This window comes from Hyperolius riggenbachi, chromosome 12 (assembly GCF_040937935.1).
Source record: "Hyperolius riggenbachi isolate aHypRig1 chromosome 12, aHypRig1.pri, whole genome shotgun sequence".
NCBI classification, from domain to species: domain Eukaryota; kingdom Metazoa; phylum Chordata; class Amphibia; order Anura; family Hyperoliidae; genus Hyperolius; species Hyperolius riggenbachi.
Window position 1 is genome coordinate 99,275,816 of NC_090657.1, and position 21,502 is coordinate 99,297,317.

General features: G+C 43.0%; 1 protein-coding gene and 1 long non-coding RNA gene across 4 annotated transcripts in view; one reads left to right on the forward strand and one right to left on the reverse strand.

Moving 5' to 3' along the window:
• MLLT6 (MLLT6, PHD finger containing) overlaps positions 1-21,502 on the forward strand; it is a 119,260-nt gene that overhangs the window by 69,347 nt on the left and 28,411 nt on the right. For all 3 annotated transcript variants that reach the window (XM_068262709.1, XM_068262708.1, XM_068262710.1), the window contains 3 exons: positions 9,951-10,080; positions 12,399-12,845; positions 19,569-19,717. In XM_068262709.1, the coding sequence (XP_068118810.1) occupies positions 9,951-10,080; positions 12,399-12,845; positions 19,569-19,717 (726 nt within the window). The remainder of the gene's footprint in view (positions 1-9,950; positions 10,081-12,398; positions 12,846-19,568; positions 19,718-21,502) is intronic.
• LOC137541429 (uncharacterized) overlaps positions 9,779-21,502 on the reverse strand; it is a 61,861-nt gene continuing 50,137 nt past the window's right edge. Inside the window, exon 4 of the long non-coding RNA XR_011025161.1 lies at positions 9,779-10,276. This is a non-coding gene — a long non-coding RNA (uncharacterized lncRNA). The remainder of the gene's footprint in view (positions 10,277-21,502) is intronic.

A 21,502-nucleotide genomic window follows, 5' to 3' on the forward strand; every position in this document is an offset into this window, starting at 1 on the left:
GTTAGGGTTAGGAAAAGTGGGCGCAGCCAGCACCTGCAAAATACATAAAAGGGCAATGCCGGGTCATAACTGGGTGGAGACAAATGCAATTTTCACTGAGAAAATGTAAACTGCAGCAATTCTTACACTTTTAATGGTAGGGTTCTCAAACTTTGCACAATTGGTCACTGGGTGACTGGGATTAATATTTAGAGAAGTGGGTGGAGCCTACAAAAGCCAATCAAAATTCACCTATTGATTTTCAAGGGGAATATGTAATTGCTACCATTCTTGCACTGTTAATGGCACAAGCCTTAAACCTGGTACAGTTGGTCATTGGGTGACTGAGGTTTAAATTCGGACAAAGGGGTGGAGCCACAAACAGCCAATCAGATTTGTTTAATCTCAATGGAAATTATTGATGCCAAAGACCGCAAAGCTCACAAACTTGGTTGAGTAATTGTGTGTTAGTGTTACAAATAGTAGGCGGAGCCAACACCAGCCAAATACATACCTGAACAATGTTAGGAAATAAGTGGGTGGAGAAAAATACAAATTTAATTGCGCAAATGTAAACTGCAGCCATTCTTACACTGTTAATGGTAGGGTTCTCAAACTTTGCAAAGTTGGTCACTGGGTAACTGGGATTAATATTCAGAAAAGTGGGTGGAGCCTATAAAAGCCAATCAAAATCCACCTATTGATTTTAAAGGGGAATATTTAATTGCTGCCATTCTTGCACTGTTAATCACCTGTACCTGGTACAGTTGGCCATTGGGTGATTGGGGTTCAAATTCAGAAAAGGGGTGGAGCCACATCCAATCAGATTAATTTTATTTCATTGCAAATTATTGATGCCAAAGACCGCAAAGCTCACATACTTGGTCATTTAAGTAATTGTATGTTAGGGTTAGGAAAAGTGGGCAGAGCCAACACTAGCCAAATACACACCCGGGCAACGCCGGGCGTCCAGCTAGTAAAGAATAAAGGCCATATTGCGAATCCCCCATGAAGAGATTGACTAAACGTCAAACATCGCTGGACATCGTCCATAGCATCAGGTTAGGCGACCGTAAAATATTGGAAAAATGTACCAATATTTTACCATATTAATTACATGCAGCCTAATAGTAGAATATTAGTAATTTTACATGTATGCATTAAAACTTTCAATAATTTCAAATTAGTGCTCCCCCTTCACATAGGACAAGATGCTGTCTAAACCCTAACCACAATGCTTTGGGCTTGCTGCACCTCGAAAAATAGTGTTACATGCACTTCTAATAGAAATTAAAAACAGTTTGCTAGAGGGCGCTTCCCTGTCCAAATATATGTATATAAAGTCTCTCATAACTGGACAAACTGGGTCCCTTACTTCTTTCTTATTCCAGCTACAGTATACTGTACAAAAAAATCATCCTGCTCACTATACTAGAGGGCAGGACAATTGGTCAGATAGGAGCTGGAGGAGATGTCCTCATTTTAAATTGTCTAAGCGCTTTTGCTGTTGTTTGTCAGTAGATTTCTCTTATATTTTAATAAAAGTGATTGTTTTACACTAAGAAGGCGTGCTTAGTCCATAGATACACGCTCTGATGGTGGTTTAAGGAGCATTGCTGTTACGAGCTGACTGGAAGACGCCTGTATTGAGTACCTACTACCCGCAAATACCAAACGATTGCTGCTGTCTGTGAGCAGCTACCTCGGAGGGTGATTGTGGGACTGTCGGTGGTACACAGAGGCAGTGCAGGGGATGTGCAGAAAGCTCCGCAGTGATATTGTCTTATTTCTTCTGAGGTCACCTTTGAAGAGTACTGATAATAATCTGGATGTGATGGTGATCGTATTGGGAGATTACTAGCTCTGTGGGTTGAGGTAACATAAGGGCCAGGTGAGCGTGCCATTCAGGTGGCGCAGTGTTCTCCCCAGAAATATTTTGTAGCCGGGTGGCACGAAAAAGTAGCCGGGTGGGGAAGTAAGGTCACGCTGGGTGCTGCTGGGTGAGAAAGTAAGAAAACGCTGGAGAGGGAGGGTCACACTAGATGAGGAGATGTCTAGATCATGCTGGGTGCTGGTTTGGGGGAAGGGGGGGCGGGATAACTTGTTTGAGAAACAAAAATCACATTGCCAGCGCTTCCAAAATGCTCTGTATGTATGATATTTTCATACAAATTGCAACTGTATTTTCATACAAATTGCAACTGTAGTGTGAATGCTTCCACAGGGCAACTTTGTCATAGTACTTCTCTTTGCTGGCATTCAGTAAAGCTCTGGACATTCCCTGAAAAGCACCCCAGTGTGAATGGGGCCTTAGTGCCATAGCCCCCATCATCACATATTTGACCAGGCATCATTAACCACTCCCAGCATGCAATGTATGTAACTCCTGCTGCTGTATAGGAGCAGACGAGTGCTGACTAAAATCACACAGGCAGGTGACAATTATGGTGAGAACTCCAGAGAAGACTGTAAAAACCATGCTAGTTAAGCACAATGATTTAGTATTCTGGCTGAACTGGATGGCTGTAAATCTTCTGTTCAACCTGAAACTGTAACTGCTGAGAAAAGACAAGTGAAACATGCTGTACTGAACGTTTTGCCATTCATTTGCCCATACTGAAAGCTGGATATCTCAGTGATTTAACTGAAAACTTTGGGGTCAGTTTGTGATAAAGTGCAGGAAAACAGGAGGCAGAGTGAATGCAGCACCAGGTTCAGGTTACAGAGCCTGTAAACAGCTTGTTATCTGTATTACCAGTAGAAAAAAGAAAATGTGTTGATGTGTTAATCAGCCAGTATTTGATGTTTCTGGACATTGCAGGGAGAGGAGGAGAGTCTGTGCACTGTAGTAGCTGGGGGATGGGGTGACTCACCAACAGGAGAGCAATAGAGCTACACATTCTATTCTGTGCCTGGACTGCAGCTGAAAGCTCCCCCGGTCTGACTGGCTCATCTCTGCTCTGTACTAGGAGCTTTCCCCGCCCCTCCACGCTGCTGATAGGAAGGAGCTGAGGAGGAGGAGGGCGGAGATGTCTCTACATTCCGAGCTGTGCCTAGTGATTCAAAACTCTGTGGCACTGTGCAGAAGAATGATTCAAAATTCTGTGCAGAGGAATGATTAAAAACTGCAAGAAGTTGTGAATCATTCCTCTGCACGGGGTTTTGAGTCTCTGCTGTAGATGGAGCCTAATCACAGCAGCCGGGCGGGAACAGAGACCCAGGTGGGCGCTCCGCCCGGCTAATAGGCTCTGGGGAGAACACTGTGGCGGTTGTGGATGAGGTCACGTGGTGAGGGCTGGTGATCCATTAACTAAACACAACAGGTGGACCACTGCAAAGCAGAGGGTTTTGGCGCACACGGCACTCACTGCCGCAGTAATGCGTGCGTATGTGTCCACTGAGTTGGATTTCCTCCTTCCCTGGTGACAGGATTAAGGGGCCCATACACCTAACGATTTTCCCGCCGATATACAGCAGATTCGATCACTGTGATCGAATCTGCTGTGAAATCGTTGCGCAAACGCTGACAGAACGATCGATGTCCGTCCGAAATCAATCGTTCCCGTCGATTCCCATCGATCTGTCCATGCAGAAGATTTTTCCTGATCGCCGGCGGGTCGGGAGTGCGTCGATAGACTAGGGCCAGTGCAGTGTCAGGGGAGAGTCATAAGTTGAGACACCAGAATATCTGCAGGCATCCTGCAGCTCACTGCACCGCACTCTTTCTTTCCCTGCTACAGTTGACTTTGGATGTAGCAGCAGCGTGTGTACAGAGCATGGAGCAGCTCTGGGGAACTTAACAGAGTCAGGTATGAGCACAGCCCTGTGCCCTGCTGTGTGAATGCTTCACTTTCCCCTTCATTACTAATGTCGGCTGTCCTCATTATTATTTGTATCCAAACTGCTCCTGATCGATCCCGTTGTCAGTCGGATGGGAAATTGCATTATGTGCACCCAGCATGATGTTCCACCATATTATTATACTGTCTTGTGCGTGGCTTTCAGGAATTCCCCCCTTGAAAATCCGGGGCTTGCCCCTGCTCTCCGCTGTCTTCTTCTCCGCGCTCGGCTCAGAGGTCGGCTGGCTTCACTGAACTTCCTGTCCCGGCAGGAAGTTTAAACAGTAGAGCGGCCTCTACTGTTCCCCAGACAGGAAGTTCAGTAAAGCCAGCCGGACTCTGAGCCCAGCACGGAGAAGAAGACAGCGGAGACCGGGGGACACGTGCCGGCGGAGCAGGTAATGTATAGCTGGGGGGGGGGGGGCATTTGTTGGTCGATCTGATGGCAAATCGACCAATGTATGGCTACCTTTAGACAAACTGTGCCAACCGGACTTTGTTTTTTTTCTTTGTTTTTTGGAGGTACTCCATGAATACAATGTAACTGGATTAAGAAGAAGAAGCACAGGACCTGGTTTCTCCAGTTCCGAGAGACCTATATATATATATATATATATATATATATATATATATATATATATATATATATATATATATGGACAGGGATGTGCGCTCTATTGAACTGTTATGATGCTTTAAAACTTGTTTAGTCTAAAGGTGCGTACACACGCACTACATCCGCCAACGACGTGTCAGTCAGACCCTCCCAATGGGCGGGCGTTCAGCCGTCAGTGGCACGAGTGTACGTGCTGTCGGCGAACTGAGCGGATCGGGGCAGCACGGTGGCGTAGCGGTTAGTGCTCCCGCCTTGCAGCGCTGGGTCCCCAGTTCATATCCCAGCCAGGGCACCATCTGCAAGGAGTTTGTATGTTCTCCCCGTGTCTGTGTGGGTTTCCTCCGGGTACTCCGGTTTCCTGTCACATCCCAAAAACATACAGATAAGTTAATTGGCTCACCCCTAAATTGGCCCTAGACTACAGTACTTACACTACATAATACATACATACACATATGATAATGGTAGGGATTAGATTGTGAGCTCCTTTGAGGGACAGTTAGTGACAATACAACAATACAAGATATATATATATATATATATATATATATATATATATATATATATATATATATACTGTACAGCGCTGCTTAAGATGTCAGCGCTATATAAATACTAAAAAATAATAATAGAAATAATAATAATCGTTTAGAAACGGCCTTATCAGTCTGCCGACAGCACGTACACACGTGCTGCTACTGTCGTCTGAACGTCCGCCCAGCGGGATGGTCTGACGGACACGTCGTTGGTGGATGTAGTGCGTGTGTACACACCTTAAAGAGAACCTGTACTGAGTAAAAATATTTTAAATAAACACATGAGGTAACTTCAAATGAGCATTACATAGTTACCTTGCCATCAGTTCCTTTCAGAAGCTCACCATTTTCTTCTGACAATAATCCCTTCCAGTTCTGACAATATTTTGTCAGATCTGAAATATATCAGTTGCTGTCAATAAGATATCAGTTGCTGTCAGTTATAGCTGAGAGGAAAACTGATGTACCAGGTAATGTCCATGTTTCCCTATGGCTCAAGTGGGCGATGTTACAGTTTAACTGTGTGCTGACCAGAAAGCTGTTATGGGTAATGGCCATTTATAAAATGGAGGACGGAAAATTCCCTTGATCACAGTGAACAAACAGGACGCGGGAGAGGAGAAAGACACTGAGGAGTAGACTACATGGAAGGTAAGTATGACTTGTGTTTGCTTATTTTTACTTTTAATTTTGAGTTCAGGTTTTCTTTAAGAAGTGGGGATAGTGCAAGTTCAAAAGGTGCTTATCCGAAGACATGACAACAAAAGTTGTTTAGGTGACACCGTTAATGACAAACTGTACAATATTTCTTTGCAAGTTTTCGAAACTTTAAGTTTCTTCTTCAGGCATGTTTCAGAACTGCATCAGAACCATACCATGGTGCAAAGGTGCTTAGTTTGAGAAGTGGGGAACATTAAATACTATAGGAAAGGGAGAGGACAGTGACCAGAGTTGATTAGTAGATTAAACATCAAATGAGTGCTTTATTTATTTATTTATTTTTTGTTGGAGTCTGTTATATGTCTCCTGTAATCCCCTGCACAGCGGTATGTACTGAGGAGGCGGATAGGATCAGGCAACACATTTTGTTATCAGCTCTGATAAAATCTCCAACTGAGCATTCAGTCTAGCTTTGCCCCAGAATGATTATAGCTGAGTCAATCTTCTGTGATGTCTTTTCAAGCCCAACCCCGTCCCCTCCTATATCTGCTTTCCTGCTGCGAGGATACATAGCAGGAAATCAGAGCCACAAGGGGGCAGGCTTGGGCTTGAATAGACATCACAGAAGACTGACTCAGCTATAATCATTCGGGGCAAAGCTAGACTGAATGCTTATTCGGAGATTTTATCAGAGCTATTAACAAGAAGACTGAGCAGTGAAGGATGAAACAAAAAGCAGAGTAGGTGTTTACTGTCATGTTCCCATTGACATATATATGGTAAAATACATGAGGGTGCTTCCTCTCTGGTTCTCTTTAAAGAGAATCTGTATTGTTAAAATCGCACAAAAAGTAAACATACCAGTGCGTTAGGGGACATCTCCTATTACCCTCTGTCACAATTTCGCCACTCCTCGCCGCATTAAAAGTGGTTAAAAACAGTTTTAAAAAGTTTGTTTATAAACAAACAAAATGGCCACCAAAACAGGAAGTAGGTTGATGTACAGTATGTCCACACATAGAAAATACATCCATACACAAGCAGGCTGTATACACCCTTCCTTTTAAATCTCAAGAGATCATTTGTGTGTTTCTTTCCCCCTGCAGCTATCTTCCACTGAAGTTTCAGGCTGCTCTTTTCTTCCTGCAAACAGCTTTGCCCTTGTCTGAATTTCCTCAGTATGTGAAAGCCCAGCCAGCTCAGAGGACGATTTATCCAGCTTGTAAAAGATAAGAGAGAAGCTGCTCTAATCTAAATAATACACAGGCAGTGTGCACAGAGGGGCCTGGAGGGCGGAGTTCATAGCAGAACCACAACACTGAAGAACTTGGCAGCCTTCCAGACACAGGCCGACAAGTCTGACAGGGGAAAGATACATTGATTTATTACAGAGACTGTGATAGTAGAAAGTGCTGTAGTAAGCCAGAACACATTAGAATAGCTTTTGGAACTTGTAGGATGATAAAAAAGAGGATGCAATTTTTGTTACGGAGTCTCTTTAAGGTTTCATCAACAGGTAGCACTGTTGCTGGGAACAGTCCAATTAGCATATTCTGACCTTATGGTGTATGACAGGATTTTTGCCCTGGGCATTCCAGAAATATCAGTAATGTGAGATATTCTGAACAGTCAGTAAAAATCAGCATTATGCTGATGAGCTTATTACTATACCTCTCCTCCAGTTTGGAATCTCATAGCTGGAATAGCTGGACTAAATTGCAAATCCTTTTGCATTTGACATGCTTAAGACACACATACTACTGTTTGGCAGGAAATCACTTACACCGAATGAATAAAGTTTATTCTAAATAACCATGGCCTAGTGGGCATTGGGCTATGTACTGTTAGGTCCATAAATATTTTGACAGAGACACCTTTTCTCTAATTTTGTCTAGAAAAAAGTTGTGTCTGTTCAAATATTTATGGAACTATCTGTTAGTGTTGAATGAAACGGTACTCAAGCTTTTTGGGTTTCTTGTAATATCGACCTGCCTATGGTTTGACTTGTGTAGGATATTGGCATGAGAGATTGACCTATTAAATGGTTCTTGGATTGATTGTTAACTAGACACCCTATGATCTACCTGAATGCAGTATAGCTTTACCTTGCAGAATGTGAGTCCAGTAACTGAGACAATAGTAGAAGAGGCATTCAAAGGAATACAAATAATTAAAGGACAGAAAAGAGGATCACCTAAATAGATGCTCTGTTACCACAAATTGTGCAGACTTTATTGTGAACGGCTACAGTAAAGTCTGCATGCTGTCTGCAATTGTGGTCACAGAATGTCATTGGCAGTATCGATTGATTTTTTTATCGATTTGATTTTTTTTATGAGCTGTATTCCGTTTTTACTACTGTGTGTTCACTGCTTGGCTTAAAGCGGAACTGAACTCTTGCACAGGAGACAAGGAAACACAGAGAAATCCATCCTATTTATTTATTAATTGTATTTATAAAGCGCCAACATATTATGCAGCGCTGGACCCTATGTGTGTTTATAGAGAACAGCTTGTCTAAGGGCTGGTTCAGACGGACGTTTGGAGGCGTCGTCGCGTTCAGCAGCGTTCGTGTGCGTTTGGATGCGGTCGCGTTTTTTCTTCCCCTAGGGGGACATTAGCCGTCGCGGTTAACCTCCCCTGGAAGCTACATGTAGCTTCCAGGGGCTCCTTGAACGCCAGGGAAAATCGGGACCCGAACGCTGCGTTTGTGCAAACGCGCATAAAAGCTTGGTACAAACGCTCCCATTCACTTGAATGGGAGCGTTTAACACCAAGCCCTGAACGCTGGCTGTAAACGCTCTGCAAGCGTCCGTCTGAACCAGCCCTAATTCTCCTTTATCAGCAAGTAATGAGCCAGTGTAATTTGAGCTGTCAGCTGTCGAATTCTGACCTATCATGTAAACACAGGAGGTTAACAAAGGAGGTTAATTCTTTCTGTGCTCCCAAGAAACCAGGAAGTCACCACTCTGCAGAATCTCAGTAGGAGTTCTGTAGGCTGTAACAAGGAAATATTTTTCTTTAACCACTTCAGGTTCCAGGTTTTTACCCCTTAAGGTTCCCGACAATTTTGACATATTAGCTGTGTCGCTTTTGATACAGCAATAACTAATTACCAATGTCATCACAGTGATACATTGTATTTTTCAGGACATGCTAGGCTTTCTTATGGTAATATTTTTTTCAAGAATTATTTTATTTCACTGGCAATTTGTCAAGAAAAATTAGATGTAAACGCAAAAATTACACATTTTTTCATGTTTCCCCCTTCCTAACGTTTACATGACAAGTGCCACCTTTTTAAAACATCTCAAAATACATTATTTGGCTCATCCTGGTTAAAACAATACCATACTAGTCGGGCATGTAGCACTATTATCAGCCTGTGCGCCTGTAACAAGTGCATGCAATTGCTAGGGCGCACAGTTTGGGGACCCCAGTGTTGAATAGATGCATTGCAAGGCAACAACATTTCAGTGCATCTATGCAGCGTTGGGTCCCCGAGCTGTCGCCATAGTGATCACACTTCTTTGTCTTGTGGTCAGAAATAACACTATGTTGATATAAAACTTGTATTAAACCTCTTACACTAACAAACTTAATTTTGTTTACATATGACACCCGCCCCAGGCCCTGCGTACTCTAAGGCCGCCTCTGCTGGCAGCTCCCAAGTAGTACTTGCTCTAATCTTTGCATTATGACCTCAGTTATCCTTTAAAACCTCCCCTACCAAAAAAAAAAAACTAAAGGCAAATTCTGAAAGCAGTCATGTGTAAAGAATTAGTATGGCTATTGGATGTTAAATTTTCAAATTAAAAAAAAACAAAACTTTTTTGAGCAGCTGTGCACTATATTGCCTAAGACGTATTTTACCTGTTATGTACTGTTAATCAGTCCCGCCTCCTCAAACAGATTAATGGTTTTCACTACAATGCATACACAGCTATTGAGGCATTCAGTGAACTTTATGCTTGGTTGCACCTAATTTACCCACCAAACAGCTGTATTCAGAAAGCGGAGAAATCAGATAGTACTGCAGTTCTACACATTTGGCCCAAGGTGTTCCGTCCACAACAGCGCTTCCACACTCTTTATATTCATGTATCCTCACGGTTGCTGTTAGAATTTCTTCTGTTGAGTCCTGGGTTTTTATTGGACTGTGAAGACTAGTATAGGACGATGTAAACTGCAGGTAACAGTACTGGAGTTCATGTGTATCTTGCACAGGAAGTGATGTTGAGTTTTGTACAGTTGGATTGGAGTTTATGTGAGATGCAAATGATACTCAGTGAAATTCTGTATTACTTTGGTTCCATGCAGCATGAGAGCAGCATAGACAGCTCAGTGGTCGCGAGGTCAGACATTAAAGGAAAGAAGCAGTCCGGTCACCGAGGTCGCAAGACAGGAAGTGGGAAAAATGCCTCCGGAACTGGCAGCACCTCTTCCACAGGTATGTCACTGTGACGGATTTACCTCCAGCAAATTGGCCTCCACAGACAGATCTGTTGTGTGGATGTTGCACATTTCTGTGTCCTTTCGTGTGAATAACAGTTGCTCATTAGTCATAGACACTGTTAAACATAAAAAGTCTGTGACCAGTGCTGTGGTAGAAATTCTTCGTTTCTGATTGGCTTGTTAAAGGACCACTATCACGAAAAATTAAAAATTTGAATTACATGTAAACACATACAAATAAGAAGTACATTTCTTCCAGAGTAAAAATGATCTATGAAGGTTTTTTCTCCTATGTCACTTACAGTAGGTAGTAGAAATCTGACAGAACTGACAGGTTTTGGACTAGCCCATCTCCTCATGTTTTTAAATTTTTTTATTTCACAGCACTAGTGAATGGCAATTGCTCAGACCAACTCCAAAAAATAGTGTGCAAACAGATGGGGGGTGGGGCAGGCGGCATCTTTGTATAGCTCCCTTCGAGGGATTGCTTTTGTAAAAAATAAACAAAATACTAAAAATCACCCATGAGGAGACTGCCTAGTCTGAAGCCAGGAGTAAGATTGTTTGCCAGTTAATGGATGCATGATGCACTATCATAGCCATTACAGACCTGATATAGTGGTAAACACCATGTAACATGTTGCCTGAGTTCTTTATACATTTTTTTTTTTTACTTATTGGTATTGTCCCCTCTTTAGAGGTAAGTTATACTTAGTAACTTGTCTGGGTAATTTGTATATATAATTGATAGATGCTATAGAGTGATTTAGGTGCCTTCTTTTTCAATCTTAAAAAAAAATCATTCATTAACATTTTTCCCAATATACAATTCCCCCCTTTTGTTTAATGTCTCCCCTTCCCTATAAAACATAGGAATATGTTTCAACAAAGGCAAGTAAGCAGGGTGAGTTCACTCTGAGGTGGCCATACTCCTGTCAGTTTTTATTTTTAGACCAGCAGACCTAAGCCCATTACAATAACGGGCTCTAGGCCTCCCTCACAACCCCCCTCCCCTCCTGCCCCAGTCACCGCCACCATCCACCGCATGTCAGTGCGCATGCATGCCTAGCTCCCCGACGCATGCTCGACCATGCACAGCCGCGCTCCTTCTGCACCCGTCGTCCTCTCACATGCGCAGTAGCGCAAAGGCACGGACACAGGGACAGGAAAGGACGCAGGGACACAAGGGGTTTAATTTATAGGATTCAATAAAATAATGAAATTATCAAAATTATTATAATCTAAGGGTCATCATTTTATTTAATTTCATTTATTATTTATAAAAAGTATTGGCATCTCAAAGGATTAATTGACGTAGTAATTGAGGGTCTCTGCTGACCAAGCTAGTATTTAAGCACAGAAAGTTCCATTATGATGAGATGTAAAAAAAATACAAAAATGCTTTTGGGAAATCTACTAACAGTATTATTTTTACTGATGATTATTCTTCATCATCCTCGGTCTGTGTTACAGCGTACCTGAAATGGGTAAAAATGAAAAAAAAAATATACATGCCTGGGGCTTCCTTCCGTCCCCTTTAGGTCAATGGCTCCCTCGCCGTCCTCCTGCCGCCTCCAATCCTCTGATAGCTTGCCTGGTAAGTCCTTGGTCTGTGTTACAGCATACCTGAGATGGGTAAAAAAAAAAATATACATGCCTGGGGCTTCCTTCTGTCCCCTTTAGGTCAATGGCTCCCTCGCCGTCCTCCTCTGCCGCCTCCAATCCTCTGATAGCTTGCCTGGTAAGTCCTGTAGTCGCAGTATTCAATGCATGTACGGCCTGGCCGTGCGTGCACCCGTCTGCCGTGCTCCCTCCAACGGGAGCAGTATGAGGACACACGTGGCTAGATTGCACATGCACCGACTCACCCTGACTGGTGGATTTACTCTGCAGGCTATCGGAGGATCAAGGTGGCCCTGGAGGATGGCTAGGGAGCCATCAGCCTGAAGGGGGCTGCAGGAAGCCTCAGGTATGTATAATTTTTTACATTTACACGTACACTTTAACACAGACCGAGGACTAAGAATAATCATCAGTAAAAATATTACTATTAGTAAATTTCCCACATGCTTTTTGTATTTTTTTTATATTTGATGGGTATACTACAGTGGAATTTCTGTGCTTAAATACTCAGGTCAGCAGAGATCCTCAAGGGAGACCTCCCTGCTGGACTTCTCAGATGATATAAGAAGCCAGTAGATGATACTTATACCTGAGATATCAAAAATGTTTCACCATTTTACAATATTGGACTGTTTAAATCCCCTGGGGGTGGAAATAGTGTATTTTTTCTCACTAGATCTTTTACTGCAGGTAGTGTTTCGTCTCCTCCTGATCTGGTCACTTTCCCAAAATTGGAAGAACAAGAAGAAGAGGAGGAGGAGGAGGAAGAAGAGGATGATAATGATGATGCAGGGAGAACCTCAAGGCCAACATCGTCGTCTCCTCCAGAACTTACTTTCTCCAGCTTCGGTTCTATCATGCGTTTCTCCACTGATCCCTCAGCTCACACCCGACCATGGGACCCCACTCCATCTGAAGCCAGAACACAGAAGTGGAGCAGGGATGCTACAGAGCCACCACGGGATAAGAAGCATAAAGGCAGCAGGAAAAGCAGACATGGTCCTGGAAGACCTCGAGGGAGCAAGAACAACCCTCCACATAGCATTGCTTCCACCACATTAACGATTCCTCCGCGGCATTACACACACCAATCTACCCTACATAGTGTCAGCATGGAGTCGCCCCTTTTATCCTCAGGTAATTATTCAGGTAACACATCTTTCTGTGTCCAGTTGGTGGCTATTCACCACTCTGGTTATTTGTTATCATTCATTTGATTTACAGAGTACCATCGTCTTCTGTGGTACTTCACAATTAAAGGAAACCTGTAGTGTTCATAATACAAAAACAGTTTATGTAGATAAACCAGTGTAACACACAGAACACATGGTGAAATCTACATAAGGATGATCTAGTGAGGTATATTCAGCAACCTTCAGGGCTGTAGATTATTAGCGAACATAAGTCATCTTGTAAACCTGTTCTAGATCAATTAATAGTTGTCTGCCGTTAGGTTCTATCAAACCATAGCAAGGGTTCCTGAAAGGTTAGTGAACTCATGGCTGTACGGTGGATTGCATGCATTGCACAACCATTCCTTTAATAACCTTTCTGCAACTCTTGCTACAGTCTAGTGTGATTTAGGTGAGAATTGCAATCCTTTGTCACCAAAAAGGAGACAGTTCATAGGATCACATCTGCAGACTGGAGAACCCTTTAAAAATCAAAGAGAAAGCCCTTCTCATGCAAGATTGCGGGCTACATCTAAGTACAGCTGTTAATAAAGTGAAACTCAGAGTCATAAATTGTGCCCGCTGTAAGGATATGTGGGGGCGATGAGGATATGTATGGTAATATTCAGAACATGGTGACCATTTTGACTGGTACCTGATGTAGCATCCATTTTAACCCTGGCTTCAAGTGAAATTCATTTTGTTCATTTTCTGTCGGCTGTGTGGGTGAAATACTATCTTATATGTGTATGTCTGTTAGAGACAGTCTGGATGCTGTCTTTGAAACCTGCCACCTGTAAATGTTAAATCTGCATCTCTCTGTAAAGGACTGTGAATCTCATTTGAATAGACCAGCTAAGTTCAATAGCCCACAGACACCTAGACATTGTATGAAGTAGGAAGCAATCTGAATAGGCTGCCGGATTTATTTGAGACACCTCAGGATGTCAGGAAGCTCTTCGCATAATCTGTCTTGTAAAGTTAGATATGTTGGTAGATGGGGGAAATTTATATTTAATATAAATGAAAACCATTTCCCCCAAATGTGCTTGCATACCCTCAAGGGATATGTCAGAGCATAAAAGCCCTGTGCTGCGACTCAGTAAGCGTCTTTTCCTGAAGGTAGCTCTTGAGCTAGAGAAGTCCCTGATTTCTGATCACGTTAGATCAGAATTGTTATAGCACCAATGGTCACAAAATGATGTGCAAGGATCCACTCTGAAACACCGAGTGTCAGCAGTAATTTCTCAAGATCCGCACCATCTAGAAGTCCATCGACTGGATGACTTGCTCAGCTTCTGTTTGATTAATCACTGCAAGCTAGGTGTAACATAGGTGTGCACTTCTCATTGGCTTATAAGCAGCCTGCAGGCTTTATAAAGCAGCAGAGAACTGTTTGGGAGTGAGTTTCTCCATTTGTGTAACTAAAAATGGAGGATAGTGCACAAAGCGAGGACAAGACCAAAGCTAGAAAAGCATATGATTGGTACAAAAATCTTCACTTTATTATATCAAAAGGGATAAAAATCGGTAACTGGATGTTCTCCATTTGTGTGTTTGGTAAGTTTTAGAGCAGTTGGAGACAGGCCTTGGGGGTGGCAGCTCCAAGGGATTGGCTGCGCTCACATATGGTGTTAGATGCTGGTTCTGGGGCCCCGGGCAGTGAGAGTTCCCGGGGCCCCGGGCTGGCTCATGCACCATTGTTTTTAATTTCATCTTTATTCAAGTATCAAAATCCTAAAAACATGATAAAACAGCGTGGGAAAATGGCATATGACGCCTTTCTCAAATCATCATAGACCCACAGGTCTCATCTTTATTTGATAAGCTATTCTTCTGAGTACTGAGCAGAGCTTTACATCTTCTAGTGAGAAACTGCAGTGTAATTGTGTTACAAGTTGAGGGCCTGATTGTGTGCTCGGATTGTTAATCGATACTGTGTGAGATTGCATTGTGTGTGTGTTGCGGTCTCATACTAAAGCCTGTGGCTGACCCAAAATATGTAAAACGCCAGCCTGAGTGCAAGCAGCTCGACAGCAGAGTAGGAATTGTCATAGTGTTTAGCCAGTATCGTTGCGGACGACCACTAGTGGTGTCTGAGTCTTGCAGAGTGTTGTTGAGGGCCGACAGCTTTGTGTTCGCTTGAATAAGGCTGCTCCCCCTCTCAATTTTGGGTCAAAACCCCTGGAGGAACTGTCTCTGCAGGCTTGCCGAGGGGCCGGTTCCTGACACCTGCTACGTTATTCCTTGATAAGCTGATCCCATTGGCTAATTGTCACCATCTCTAGTCATGTGATATTTTTTGACAGAATTTAAACACCTGTCCAGTGGCTGTTTGCCAATGGGAGCACATAATGATGGAGTAAGGACAATTTACCACTCAGGCATGGATCCCACTCTGTAAACGGTTGTGCAGGTTCACCTATAAAATGGCTTTCAATCATTTTATCAAATGGGAGAGCTGGAAATTTTTTAATTTTAATTAATTAAGGCAATTTTTATTTAGTCGCTTTAGATTCGTTTGCTGTGGTTTTAACATCAATAGTTTAAGACTAATAAACAAAAAACTATTCATGCCTGGCTAGTACAGGTCCCCTGTACCTCCTCTGTGTCTCCAGTGTCCCCCTCAGTGTCACCTCTGCCCCCTTACCTGCTTATACAAGTTTAAGAGCTATTTTTTCTTTGAATGTTTTCCATTCAATTTTCTCAAAGACTAGTCCAGTTTGAAAAAAATATATATATTTTTGACTTATTCCCACAGAATCAAAGAATCCATGCTCGTTCGTATCGGCGGGTTGTTCGTAAGTCGGCGTTCGTAAGTTGTTGACTACCTGTAGGGATTTAAACACCAAAAAGTATTGTTACTAGGGAAAATCGTAAACCTGACAGCAGATTCTGCTCTGATGCAGTCCAGTCTGAGGAAAATCACATGGCCAGCTCAGCAGCCAGATAAAATTCTGGTGCATACAAATATCTGGAAAGTGGCTACTGTTATTAAAATAAGAGATATGTCTACACTAATATGTAGTAAGGATACTTTGTGGATTGCGGACTGAAAAAGATGGCGTCTTTACAATATGCAGCTCATAAGGCCACATTCACAGTGACCATTGTGTTCGCTGTGACAGAAGTAACGCAACGGGAATGCGGCGCCGCACGTTACCTGCGCTTTGACTTTCATACAGTGATACAGTCAATAAAAAGTGTTTCGCTGTTAATGCACGTTTTGTGGTAGTGCACTGCATGTTAACTCATGCATTGCGTTACCATGTCACATACCATTGTACCGCAACGTACCAGCCGCACTGTTAACGTTGCTTAAGTTGTGCATTGCAGCATGGCATACCGCACCGCAACGTACCACTGTGACCAGTGACCTAGATCCTATTCACATGTACATACTTGTAAACTGAATGTTATCCCAATAAGTTCATACTGACTTTTACTTGGAAGCAGGAAATTTGTGCGCATCCAGCTAATGGGCAATTTGGGCACTGCTATTGCCACTAATACATAAATATAGACTGTTGGGCATCAGAAGCAGAAATTTGGGCACGGGAGGTGCCAGATAAACAGTGAGCACCAAGGCCGCCTAGCATAAAGCGGGCATCGGGGCCACCCACCTGAATTTTTTCATTTATAGAAATTCCAGCCCCAATTTTTCCTTTATAAAAATGTTTCATTTATAAACATTTTTCATTTATGAAATGTATCGTCTTTGCATATTTCATATTAGCGGGGGCAGTTGAGGTTAGGTGTCAGTAGGGAGGGGGTAAGGTTAGGTGTCAGGAAAGGGGGTTTAAGGCTAGGCATCAGATAGGGGAGTTTTAAGGTTATGCGTGGGGGTTGGGTTAGGGTTAGCCGGCATCGGCGGTGGGTGGCTAGGGTTAGGCGTCAGAGGGGAGAGAGTTCTGTGTGAGAGTAGTTTTAGGTTTAGCTGTAGTAAAATATCTGTAACATTTACTATTGTAATTGCCACTATAAATAGTAGCATATCGGTGTTACTGATATTCGATCGGCTATTACAGTGGTATGCGAAAGTTTGGGCAACCTTGTTAATCGTCATGATTTTCCTGTATAAATCGGTTGTTACGAAAAATACTTCAGTTAAATATATCATACTAGTCTACCTAAGCCCGTTAAAAAACAGGCTCTAGGTAGTGATACTACCGCCACTGCATGTTAGTGCGCATGCTCACACCCGTCTGCCATGCACACGCCCGCCCTGCTCCCTGGCCCATCCTCCTGTCTCAACGGAGGATGAAGCAGGGACAGTTAGGTTTTATTATAGAGGATAGGAGACACACACAGTGATATTTGATAAGTGAAATGAAGTTTATTAGATTTACAGAAAGTGTGCAATAATTGTTTAAACAAAATTAGGCAGGTGCATAAATGTGGGCACCACAAAAAAGAAATGAAATCAATATTTAGTAGATCCTCCTTTTGCAAAAATTACAGCCTTTAAACGCTTCCTGTAGGTTCCAATGAGAGTCTGGATTCTAGTTGCATGAATGCGTTAGTGGATTTTGAGCAGTGTTTAGGGTCGTTGTATTGTTGAAAGGTCCAGCCCCGGCGCAGCTTCAACTTTGTCACTGATTCCTGGACATTGGTCTCCAGAATCTGCTGATACTGAGTGGAATCCATGCGTCCCTCAACTTTGACAAGATTTCCCATCCCTGCACTGGCCACACATAGCCCAAAAGCATGATGGAACCACCACCATATTTTTCTGCAAGTAGCAGGGGTTTTTCTTGGAATACATATTCAACTTCAGCCAAGCGCTTCCTTTATATTATGTGGCAGTCCACTACACCTCCACCAGGATCACCCTGTGAGATCCAAACTCACCAACTGCAGTGGGCCATATATTATAGTGGCCTTGCACGCCTTTGGGGGTATTAGCAGGCTCCCCTCGCCCTCGAACTCTCTTCTTCTTAAAACACCATCAACTTCTCCTCAGTAGTCAGCAGCATACAGATTTCACAAGATTTTACCTCAATGATAATAAAACGCCTTCATTGCACAGCTTGTTTGAATACACTGTACTTTAGTATGATATTACACTCATGTTTTGCGGGGTTTTGTCTCAGGCTATTGGAGTTTCTAATGGGCTCCCCCCTCCCCCCCCCTGCGGCCTCCCGGGCTGACTGCCGTTATGTTGGTATCCAGGGTGTGAGCTCGCTTCCACCGCCGCCAGCCTCCCTCCGCTACACGCGACTCTCCTTCCGCATGTGGCTCCTCCTTAGCGGAGGGAGGCTGGTGGCGGTGGAGGCGAGTTCACACCCTGAATACCAACTTAACTGCGGTCAGCGAGGGAGCCTGCTAATACCCCAAAGGCGTGTAAGGCCACTATAATATATGGCCCACGCAGTTGGTGAGTTTGGATCTCACAGGGTGATCCTGGTGGAGGTGTAGTGGACTGCCACATAATATAAAGGAAGCGCTTGGCTGATGTTGAATATGTATTATTGGAGGAAATGACTAATTCCTAGGAACAGCAGCACACCTTGGGACTCTTGTGCTGGGCCTTTTGTCCTAATATTGAGGACTCTATTTTTTATAAAATATACAGACCATATTGGCCAGACTATTTGATCATAGTGATTTGTATACATATTTTCCCTCTTTTTACATCATATTGATACAATTGTATTCTAAGCGCTGTGTGTTTGTTGCATATAATGTTTTTCTTGGAATGCTGTCTTGATTTTCCTCCATGCATAACTCCCCTTGTTACGCCCAAATAACTCAATTTTAGTTCCATCAGTCCACAGCACCTTATTCGAAAATAAAGCTGGCTTGTCCAAATATGCTTTAGCATGCCTGAAGTGGCTCTGTTTGTGCTGTGGGCGGAGAAAAGGCTTCCTCTGCATACAGCACCTCCTTGTGTAAAGTCTGCTGAATGGTTGAATGATGCACAGTGACTCCATCTGCAGCAAGATGATGTTGTAGGTCTTTGGTGCTGGTCTGTGGGTTGACTCTGACTCTTCTCACCAGTTGTCACTTCTATCTATCTATCTGAGATTTTTCTTGGTCTGCTACTTCCAGCTTTAACTTGAACTGAGCCTGTGGTCTTCCATTTCCTCAATATGTTCCTAAATGTGGAAACAGACAGCTGAAATCTCTGAGACCGCTTTCTGTATGCTTCCTCTAAACCATGATGGTGAACAGTCTTTGTCTTCAGGTCATTTGAGAGTTTTTTTGAGACCCCCATGTTGCTACTCTTCAGAGAAAATTAAAAGAGGAGGGAAACTTACAATTGACCCCCTTAAATACTCTTTCTCATAATTGGATTCACCTGTGTATGTAGGTCAGTGGTCACTGAGCTTACCAAGCCAATTCAAATAATTAGTTCTAAAGGTTTTGGAATGAATAAAATGACAACAGTGCCCAAATGTATGCACCTGCCTAATTTTAGTTAAACAATTATTGCACAATTTCTGTAAATCCAATAAACTTCATTTCACTTCTCAAATATCACTGTGTGTGTCTCCTATATGATATATTTACTGACATTTTTTATCGTAACAACCAACGATTTATACAGGAAAATCATGACGATTAACTAAGGTTGCCCAAACTTTCACATCCCACTGTATGTGGCGCCCATATTTCCTTGCACCTCTTTTTCACACACCCCTTTTATTTCTATTCTTCACTGATATTTTGTTCCTTTCTCCTTTAGGTATTTACACCAGTAATAAAGACCCGATCTCTGTAAGAACGGCGTGCAGCACTCCACTCCCTTCCAGCATCATGTCTCACCAGACCTCCCTCCCTCCATACAGCAGAGCTGGTTCCATAACAGCATCTTCCACAGCCTCCACCACACAGGTCCGAGCTAGCTGGGAAGAAGGATGCCTGTATTGGCAGACTTGTGTTTATTCATATATTTAAATAAGATGAGATACAGCAGTGACTGAGAAAAGTATGGAAAACCATCTAAAGCAATTATATTTCATGTTTTTATGTTGCTGTGGTCAGCAGAATTGTCATTGGTTGCTATGGGAAAATGCACTTTCATCATGAAAAGAAGCAGCAGCTGGGCACTAGCATTCCACGTGCATCAAAAGAAACTTTAATAAATCCGGCTATAAATCATCACAGGTAACTTGCATCACATATACCTACAGTTCCTACCTGATCTTGCACGGAGCCTCTGAGGATGCTCAAATAGAGCGAAACGGTCGCCAGGCTAGCCACTGCTCCCACTTCACCCCACAGCCAAGCAAGATCGGGGTAGGAACTGCATGTATCTGTGATGCAAGTTACCTGTGATGATTTATAGCTGGATTTATTAAAGTTTCTTTTGATACACGTGGAATGCTAGTGCTGAACTACTGCTTCTTTTCATTATGACTATGTTAAGTGTTACTTCTGAGTTCTGAGCACACATTGGGAACATGGTGACTATACCCGATCGGGTCCTCCAGAAATACATTGAACTATCCCATTTTGAATGCACTAGTGATTGTAGTGCCTGTTGCTGTTTCTTGATAGCTAATGGAAAATGCACTTTGCCTATTGTCATAGTGTTCTGCTCTGCTCTATTAATTAAGGTAGATTATAGTTCTGTTCTTAGTCCAGTCTATTCCAAAGAGGATTTCAGCAGCGCACATCAGTGTGCAGTACGCAAGGACATCATGCAGAGCACAGACAGCACTCTCTGATGGGCACATTAATGTGCTGTGCAGTAGTGTGCTCTGATCATACACTGCTGCAAGCATTTCTGTGCACAGTGCAGTGTTATCCCATTTAATGTAACTGAATGAGCACAGTGCTGCAACACAGGTGCCATGTGTTTCTGTAAAACTGCCACATGTGTTTTAGAGCAATGTTAAAGTGTGCCCAGGGCCTTAAAAAAAATCTGAGGTGGGCTTTATAGCTGTATTTATACTTACCTGCAGCTTCTTCCAGCCCCATGAAGTGCGTTGGGTCCCTCTCCGTTCCCTTGCAAATCCTCCCGGGAATCCGGCCAGCTACGCTCTAATGCGCATGCTCGGCTGCGCGCACAACCCCCATCGCGCTCCCACAGCCGGGAACGTTCTGCACTTGTGCAGTAGTACTGCGCAGGCGCATAACTCTCCCATGTATGGGAGCACAACGGGGTGCGCACGCCCAAGCTGTGCATGCACAGAAGCACGCGAGAACAGAGAGGCTGAAGAGGGATCCCACGCACCTCATGGGGCTTGAGGATGCCCCAGGTAAGTATAAATATAGTTATAAAGCCCAATTTAGGTACCCTTAAGAAAACCTATATAAAGTTATGAGAAACGAAACAGAAAGTAATGCCTGTACTTTTAATATGAAAATATGGTTACATACACATAGTTATATAAAACTTCTTATAACTGCTTCCTTCTTTTTATACCAGTGTTGATACAGGGCCTACCTGCAATGTCTTTTTTTTACTACTTGTTCTTTGCTTTGCAAAAATGACAATATGGGTGGCTCATCTTGGAGTTGTCACCCATCTATCCTGAAACCGTCACCGCTTTCCAGTTCCCTTTAATATTAATTTTATCTGACTGGGAGCCAGTGTGCATGCCTATTACTATTCAGAATCTATTTAATATAACACTCCATGGCATCCCAGTTGCTACAGTTTCAGTTGGGAGT